A 9591-nucleotide genomic window follows, 5' to 3' on the forward strand; every position below is an offset into this window, starting at 1 on the left:
ATTCACACAATCTACCGTACAACTACCTTGTCAACCATCTCCTCAACAAGCCTTTTATGGGAACAACAACACTCAATCTTCAAACCCCAACACTGTCAAATTCGATACCTCAAACTTCACCAAAGTAAGTGTGGAAGGTGCTCGAGAACATATGGAGCTTTTAAACACAATGGTGAGTGCCTATTGTGGATTAGTCGCTGGTCAAATTGGGAACATTAACTTGGCAGATGAAGACTATCAGCGAATAGACAGGGAGGAAATGGAACTGATGGATATTAAGTGGGCGTTTGAAAGTGCAGTGAGAAAAGCTAAGGACTACATGAGAAGAATGGGTAGAACAAGTTTGGAAAGCAAGAGGGATACTAAGTGTGATTTTGATAAGGATACAGTTACGTGCTTCAATTGTGGGGAGAAGGGCCATTTCAAACGGGAATGCACTCGACCGAGCAGACAAGGAAATCAAAATCCTTTCAGAAACCAGTCAACCTCATCAAATGCCAATCAAGTGAGCAATGAAAGGGGCATTGTAGCAGTTAACAATCCGGGTAACTCAAACCAATCGGGGCCTTCCAATTCAAACAGGCCTTAGTAGTTCATGCCGATGAAGGATGTGACTGGTCAGTTCAGCTGGGAAATTAGGGAACGGAAGGAAATGGAGGAACTGCTTGTTATGCTAAGATTATCAAGTATATCAAGCATGTTCACAGTGAGGAGTTCTCTGAGAATGATGATAGCTCTGGTTACAGTGGAAGCTCGGATAAGGAAAGCTCCAATGCAGGTGGTTATGGTTCAGATTCGGAAGTAAAGGAAAATCTTGATGCTGAGATTGATAGTTTGCTGAAGGAAGCTGAGGATCTGAAAGAAGCTGAGGAGCTTAAAAGTCAGAAATCTGTGTTGATAAAGAAAGCTGAAGTTGCATCAAAAGAAATGGAGAAGTTCTTCACTGTGGATGGATCTTTTGCTTATCAAACTGCCTTTATGGAAAATGTTGCAGGTTCGATTAGTCAAGTACGCACCGAAACTCCTAGCGTATGCAATGATTGTGTAGAATTGAATCATAAGCTAGAAGTAGTAACTAGTCACAATCAGGGTTTAGCAGTTGACCTTTCGAAATGCAAGGAGGCAAACATGGCTTTAACTCACAATGAAAAAGATTTCAAATCTGTCATTGAAACGCTTAAGAAAAGTGTATCTGAATTAACAAAAACAGTTTTGAACAAGCAAACAGGCATTAACAATTACATTAACATCATTGAAGAATTAAAGAAAGAGTTAGCCATTGCCAAATGTGAGCATGATGCGATTAAGCTCAAGTTGGAGAGTTATTCTAACTCCCGATATGTGCTTGATCATATTATCAAGGTTCAGAAGCTAAAAGGGGATGTTAAGTGTATTGGGTATAAGTCATGTCCACCTCCGTTGAGACACAATTATACCAGGTTGCCTTATGAGGAAGAAATGCCACGGTTTTAACCATCTGTACCTCTTAATCCTAAAGAGTTTGCAGCAGGTTTAGGGTTCAAACTGGATAATTTATCAAAGGAATCAGAAAAGACAGAAAATGTGTCTTATGCTGTGGAACAAAGTCCTCCAATAATTGAGGACTGTGTTTCATCAGATAATGAATCTGATGATGAATCGGATTCGAGTTATGAGGATCAGTCTCTTGATAAGAAGAAAGGAGTAGAAATTTCCCGTTGCCCCTGTTGTGCAACCAATTGCAAAACAAGAGATTGATTCGATCAAATCTGTGGATGAATCTGTGTCTACGTTTGAGGGAAATAATGTGTTGTATACTTTAGTTGGTGATGATAAAATTTACTCAAACAAGGATTTCCCAATTAAAAATGTTAATCCATTAATGATTGAAAGAGTTTTCGAAGATTCTACTAGTAAGTTTTTGGGTAAGGCGATCCCGAGAGTTACAGTAACTCAGCGTGATCCTATTCCAAAATCTGAAGTTAGAAAACAATACGGAAATAAAAAATTACCAACTGAGAAACAACCAATCGCCCCTAAAGGTAAACAACAGGAAAAACGAGCCCAACAACCTAAGTTCGAACCAAAAGGAGCTCAAAACAAGAAAAAGGGAAGGGATGTTAAATTTGTGGCCTCAAGCGGTACTGACAAAATTGAGACTTTTGAAAACAAATCCAATACTTCTTTTGTTCAACAAGTCAAAATTTTGAAACTTAACAGTGATAACAATTACACTCAACATACAAATGGGTGTGATAATGAAGCTAGTACCTCAAGGCCTGCAAGTTCAACATCGGGACATCAATCAGAATCTCCTAAATTTGTTGAAAGGAGAACATGTTTTAAGTGTAGGGAATTTTGGCATATAATTAAAAATTGTACAAACCCACCAAAACCAAAGTTTGTTGAAAAAGCCCCTCCAGAAAATGATTACCAACGTCGTCATGTGTCACCTAAACAAGACAAACGAATTGTTAAGGAACAAGAAGCAAAAAAACGACATAAAAATGTTAAGGTAATCGAGAAAGCGTTAAAACCGGATGTTGTTGAAAACGGACCAAGTTCATCAAATTCGTCAAAACCAGAAGTGTCTAAATCTGTAAATAACAATCAATCTGGTAAACGAAAACAATCTTGGAAACCTAAAACTGGTACAGTTTGAGGGGGAGGCACGCCATTTCCAAATCATCAAGAAATAGAAATAACATTTCTTGATGATAAGGGTCGACCCAAGACCACTAAGGCTTGGGTCCCCATCTCAAACAGATTGTGTAGTGTGTTGTGCAGGGTGTTCCGGGAGGAACTGTGAATAGTCTTTGGATTGTTGACAGTGGATCATCCCGGCACATGACAGGCGACTTAAGGCTCCTTTACGATGTGAAAAGCATTAGGGGAGGTTATGTTGCTTTTGCCGGAGATAAAGGCGGATACATCACTGGAGAAGGAATGATTTCCAATGGTGTTGTTAGTTTCGACAAGATCAATTATGTGCGTCAAATTGATCACAATCTTCTTAGTGTTTCGCAAATCCGTGACAAGAAGTTCACGGTACATTTTGATGATACCGGTTATTATGTGCTGAAACCCGGTTTCAAGATTCCTAAAGAATGGATTCTGTTGACGGCTCCAAGAATTAGTGACTTGTATATTCTTGATATGAGCCAAGCTATTACCACGTCTGCACAAGTTACATGTTTTGTGTCAAAGGCCACTGAAAAGGAGTCTATATCTTAGCACAGACGTATGGGTCACATTCACTTGAGGAAAATGAACCATCTAGTGAGAAATAATCTTGTGAATGGTGTTCCAGTCAAGGTTTCATTTGCAAGACGTCTGTGTATCGTGCCGAAAAGGAAAGAAAACACAGAAGTCCCATCCAATCAAGAAAGTCAACACCGTCAACATGCCTCTTGAACGTCTTCATATGGACCTCTTTGGACCTATGAAGCACAAGACTACGTTTGGAGATGCTTATTGTTTGGTAGTTACTGATGACTATTGAAGATTCTCATGGGTATCCATAATGGCACACAAAAGTGAGACTCCAGGAATCCTCAAAAATCTGCTCACTTTACTCGAGAATTTGTAAACGTTGAGGGTAAAGCGAATCAGAAGTGACAATGGCACGGAATTCAAGAATCAGGTTATGGATGAGTTTTGTGCTTCTAAGGGAATTCTGCATGAGTACAGTTCTCGTTAAACTCCTCAACAAAATGGTGTCGCTGAGAGGAAGAATAGAACGCTTATCGAGACGGCAAGAACTATGTCAGTGGAGTCGGAGCTTCCTGTTCAGTTTTGGGGGGAGGATGTGGCTACTGCTTGTTATACTTTGAACAAAGTTCTTAATATTAAAAGGCATGGGAAAACATGTTTCGAATTGTTGCACAGAAGGAAACTGGATGTATCTTACTTAGAACCTTTTGGCGCTCCATGCACTATGATTGACCCACACGGAAAGTTTGGTCCAAAGGCTATTAAAGGCTTCTTTTTTGGGTATGCTACTCCGAACTTTAGGGTGTGGAATCTGACAACTAAACAAATTGAAGAATGGGGTGTTCAAAGGTACACTGAATGTGTGAGAGCTCCGGATGCTCCTTGGATTTTTGATTATGATGGACTATTTGATTCCTTTAATCTGCCAACTTTTGATGAGGCGTCTGCAGCAGCACAAATGTTGCTTGAAGGTGATGCAGCAGTTGATTCATCATTAGTCCGACCAATTATCGTTAACCAACAAGAGTCTGATTCGGTTAATAATGTTGTTCAAAATGAGGAATTTGAAGATGCAGCGGATTATAGTGTTTCGTCGGATGATGAGGAGTTTCATGATGCTAATGAAGCTACTTCAGCTCCTGTCCAAGCCCCTATTCGAGGTGTTTCTGAAGCAACTTCTCAGGTGCAGGTTCAAGACAATGCTGAAGGGTATGCATCCACATCTAACGCGTCTCCAGGCATAGATTTAGTTGTTAATTTGAATTTCAATAACTTGGGTATTAATGCTTGAGTTCCCGATGTTCTAGAAACTCGAATACATGATACTCATCCTCATCAGAATATTATAGGAGATGTCCAAAGTGGTGTGCAGACACGTAATCAGTTTCGAAACAACCAGAATGCTGGGTTGTATTCCGCAACTAGAGAATCCGGGGAATAGAATGATTGGTCTTTCGCCTGCTATGTTTGTCAGGTCGAGCCGAAGTCATGGAAAGAGGCGATGAAAGACGATTCATGGGTTGAAGAAATGCAGGAAGAACTTCAGCAGTTTCAAAAATTGGGGGTGTGGAAATTGGTTGACAGGCCTTCGAACTATAAGAAGATTGGTACTCGATGGGTTTACAAGTGCAAAAGGGATGACCGAGGTGTTGTTGTGAGAAATAAAGTGAGATTGGTTGTCCAAGGCTTTAATCAGGTAGAAGGAATTGATTATAATGAAGTTTATGCACCAGTTGCACGTCTTGAGGTGATAAGGATTTTCTTGGCTTATGCGTCCTACAATAAGTTCACTGTTTATCAGATGGATGTGAAAAGTGCATTTCTTCATGGTGTGGTCGAGGAAGAAGTATATGTTGAGCAACCGCCTGGTTTTGAAGATCCAATTCATCATGATAGAGTTTGGCTTCTAAACAAGGCACTTTATGGTCTTCATCAAGCTCCGAGGGCTTAGTATGAAACGTTGTCTACCTATCTGTTGCATAATGGTTTTCGACGTGGGTTGATCGACTGTACTCTCTTCATCAAGGAAAGAAACAAGGATTTGTTGCTGATTCAAGTGTACGTGGATGACATCATTTTCGGGTCTACAAATGATGAAATGTGCAAGGAATTCGAGCGGGTGATGCAAGAGAAGTTCGAGATGAGTGCTAAGGGAGAAATGAATTTCTTTTTGGGTTTGCAAGTTCATCAGTTTGAGAAAGGGATCTTCATTTATCAGACAAAGTATGTTGGGGATATCTTAAAGCGATTTCAGATGGAAGACTCGAAGCCTGTGGGAACTCCTCTGGCTCAGAATCATGGAATTACTCCTGACGGAACCGGTGAACATGTGGAACCCTCTCTCTATCGTGCGATGATCAGATCTCTCATGTATCTTACCGCTTCACGGCCTGATATTATGTATCCAACATGTCTTCTTGCTCGTTACCAGTGTAATCCAAAGGTTTCTCATATGATGGCTGTTAAGAGGATTTTTCATTATCTGAAAGGTTGTCTAGACACCGGTCTATGGTATCCTAAGGATGATAACTTCGATTTAATTGCCTTCAGTGATTATGATCATGGCGGCTGCAAGATTGATGCAAAGTCAATATCAGCGGGATGTCTGTTTTTTGGGAAATCGTGTAGTCACGTGGCAATGTAAAAAAGCAGACCTGTGTAGCTATTTCAACCTGTGAAGCTGATTACATTGCTGTTGCTCCCAAGTTCTGTGGATTCAACAGCAAATGCGCGACTATGGTTTTGAATTCCTAACTACTCCTATTTATGTTGATAATTCAGCTGCTTTACAGATTGATGTGTGTAAAATGCAACATATAAATTACATCAAATGAGGCATAAAACTAACCCTTTTTAAGTACTAATGTTGGAAAAAGAGTGTTTTTATCTTCCTTTTGTATTTTCAGGATTAAATGAGCTCAAATTAACAAAAGAAGCAAAAAGACAGCTAAATCTAACATAAATACAAGAAAATGAACATAAGTGGATTGCCCGACCCCTCGACAGCATCCTCCCAAGCAAAACAGAGAGGGCAGAAGACTGAACACGCCCCGTGCTCAGCCAGCACGGGGCCGTGCCCAAGAAGCAGCAGATAAGACAAACCTATAGAAGCTTCTATTGCCCACCACGGGGCCGTGCCCAGTGAACACGGGGGCGTGGCGAAAGTACTGCAGGCGCATTAATTGTAATTGCGAATTACAATTAATGAGGAGAGAGATTGTCAGACAGGCACGGGGCCGTGCCCAGCGGACACGGGGCCGTGCCCAGGCTTCTGTTCAGCCTATAAATAGGAGTGCTTGGTTTCATTGCAACTCATCCCTTGGCACACCACCTCTCTCACACTTCATTCACCACCCACCACCATCACAACACCATCATCCACCACCATCATCCATTGTCCATCATAGAGTGTGTGAGTCGTCTCGGGATCCAAGATTGATCGTAAGAGTTCTTGACAATCAAGGCCATGTTTGCCTAAGTCTCTTACATCACTTGGTGAAGACAAGTGTTTAGTATAATACTTTTTATTTTTAATCTTTTGCACTTTTTATTTGGTTTTGTATTAATGACTTTAATAACTAGTTGCTTATGTTGAAGGTGACTTTTCCTTGTCGTTTGTCCATGGTGTCTTGGCATTATTTTACTGTCTATATAAAATAAAAGATTTTCACCATTCATATCTCCACGGTCTATATGGAGGTATGTTGGCTACCTGGTCGGGGGTTAAGGGAATGGTTTGGTAAGGGTCTTGCCCTTGTTTAGCGTTTAGAGGTCCTGCAAGGGACCTGGGTCAAATTTAGTAGGATCTCCTTCAATACCCAAAGGTATTGGATGGCAGGGATCCAAACTCTTTGACCCCTTCATAAGTTAACTACTATTAATACTATAACCCGGCTATTTAGGACTGTATCCCTGCTGACTCAGACTACTTAGTCGAGGGTAACGTCACCTCCAAAAGAGGGGCCTACCATAATTTGCATTAATAACTTAATTCATTATCTTTCAATAATCCGACCCTTTAGGATTGTATCCTTGGTAACTCAAACTTCTGGGTTGAGGGTAACGTCGCCTTCAAAAGAGAGGCCTACTAAAATAACTAAGATAATCTCTTAAACAAGTGCGAAAATAATCAAAGGTTATACTAATACACGAGTCGGATCCAAGTGATTCATCTTGTCTATCTGTTTTTATTTTTTTAATTTTTCAGCATTTAGTTAGTATTATTTTCTTAGTTTAAAAATCTTTTTCTAACATTTTGATTTGATTAGACGTTGAGGATAAACCGGTACTAAAAGCTCTTGTGTCCTTCGACGACCTCCGTATCTTACCAACACTATACTACCTCCACGATGGGTGCACTTGCCCATATGTGTGTTTAGTGTTAGTAAATATCGTGTTTTATAAATCTAAAACTTGGCTAAAAGTGTAAAAAGGGCTTAAAATATACATCTAAAATATATAACACCGACACGCACCAAGTTTTTGGCGCCGTTGCCGGGGACACAAGGATTTTAAGAAAGTTAGGAATCAACGGCCTTATCATATTTTTATTTTTCTTTTTAATTTTTTAGGATTTTCTTAGTTTTTCAGCTTCTGCGGAGCTCAGCACGGGCCGTGCCTAGTCGGACACGGGCCGTGCCCAGCGTTGTTACTAGCAGTTTTTAGTTTTCCAAGTTACAGAAGGCTGACCACGGGGCCGTGTCCGTGCAACACGGGGCCGTGTCCAACTCTCTAGTAACTGGGATCTGGAAAACAATCACTGTAACTCCGACCACGGATCGTGTTCACTGAGCACGGGGCCGTGGTGAACCTTCTGACCAACATTTTTTTCTGTTTTTATTGCAGGACTTGGAACCAGACGCCACCCCTACGTAGTGTATGAGCTCCAGTTCTAATAACAACATAAAAGAACCGCTAGAAGAACCCGAACGCTTTCTCAGAAAAAGACTAAAAGTCAAAAACCAAGAGAAGGTTTCGGAAAATCCACTTCCAATGGCGGACCAACGTACCCTCATGGATTATCTACGACCCACCGTAGGTAATCTCGGCACCGCTATCAATGCACCGAATGTTGAAGCCAATAACTTCGAACTTCGGCCGCATTTGATACAGATGCTTCAAAACTCCGCAACCTTTCATGGGCTTGCGGACGAGGATCCCCATCTACATATTACTAATTTCTTGGAAATATGTGATACTTTTCGGATCAATGGAGCATCAAATGACGCCATCCGCCTCCGAATGTTTCCTTTTTCACTAAAAGACCAAGCAAAAGCTTGGCTTAACGCCCTCCCAACTGGATCGGTAAACACCTGGGATGAACTAGCCCAAAAATTTCTATATAAGTATTTCCCTCCCGCTAAAACGGCTAAATTAATGACTGAAATTAATACATATTCACAAGAGGACGGGGAATCCTTATATGAAACTTGGGAAAGGTTCAAGGAGCTATTGCGAAAGTGTCCACATCACGGCCTTGCGATATGGCAACAAGTATCCACTTTCTATAATGGATTGTTGCCACACACAAGGCAGACACTTGACTCTAGCTCCGGGGGACTTCTAGGTAATCGTCGCCCGCATGAGATATATAATCAAATTGAGGAAATTGCTCAAACCAATTTTCAGTGGCACACTCCCCGAGGCAATAAATCTATTGCCCCTGGCACCGATAAGGTTGATGAAAGCACTTCTTTACAAGCCCAAATCGAGGCCCTTTCTTCGAAAATAAAAAAATTGGAAATGACAAAAACAGTTTCGGTTATGGCTTGTGAAGGGTGTGGTGGGCCACATGAAAATTGGAGTTGTATGAAAGAAACAGAAGATCAACAAGAGTCGGTAAGCTATATTGATAATAGATCTAGGTCGTCGGGTCCTCCAACGGGCACCTACAACCAAGGATGGCGAAATCACCCTAACCTTGGTTGGAGAGAACCCGGCAATAGTAGTAACCAACAAAACCAACGAACAAACTTTCAACAACCAAGATACGAGTCACAAAATTTCCCTCAACAACAAGGTGGACGAGAAAGGCTTGAAGATACCATATCTCGCCTCATCTCCGACACTGAAAAGAAAAACTCGGAGAGGTTTCTACAATTAGAATCAAATTTTAGAAATCAACAAGCTAGTATTCAAAACATAGAAAAACCAATAAGTCAACTAGCCCAAAATTTCTCCGAGAGACCACAAGGCGCATTACCAAGCAATACCGAAACCAACCCAAAAGTGCAAGTTCACCTCATCACATTGCGAAACCGCACCGTGGGTCCTACAGAAGGGTCGCCGCCTACGGAAGAGACTATACCGCCGCCCCTACAAGAGAAGGGTTCCTCTCCATCACCAGAGCCTACCAAGGCTCCTCGAGTTCCGTACCCCGGTAGGTTAATCCATCAAAAG

The 9591-nt window shown here is 41.2% G+C and overlaps 2 protein-coding genes and 1 non-coding gene across 3 annotated transcripts; 2 read left to right on the plus strand and 1 right to left on the minus strand.

Moving 5' to 3' along the window:
- The first annotated feature begins 3742 nt into the window (after positions 1-3742).
- LOC110875429 lies at positions 3743-4483 on the plus strand. Its single transcript, XM_022123628.1, has one exon. The coding sequence runs from the start codon at positions 3743-3745 to the stop codon at positions 4481-4483; it is 741 nt and encodes a 246-aa protein (XP_021979320.1).
- An 807-nt stretch (positions 4484-5290) lies between these two features.
- On the plus strand, positions 5291-5836 carry LOC110875428 (uncharacterized mitochondrial protein AtMg00810-like). The gene has a single exon (XM_022123626.1). The coding sequence runs from the start codon at positions 5291-5293 to the stop codon at positions 5834-5836; it is 546 nt and encodes a 181-aa protein (XP_021979318.1).
- Positions 5837-8562: 2726 nt separating this feature from the next.
- LOC118482432 lies at positions 8563-8669 on the minus strand. The gene has a single exon (XR_004868471.1). It is a non-coding gene; the product is annotated as a small nucleolar RNA R71 (small nucleolar RNA).
- Positions 8670-9591: the final 922 nt, after the last annotated feature.

Source organism: Helianthus annuus, chromosome 9, assembly GCF_002127325.2.
Source record: "Helianthus annuus cultivar XRQ/B chromosome 9, HanXRQr2.0-SUNRISE, whole genome shotgun sequence".
NCBI classification, from domain to species: Eukaryota; Viridiplantae; Streptophyta; class Magnoliopsida; order Asterales; family Asteraceae; genus Helianthus; species Helianthus annuus.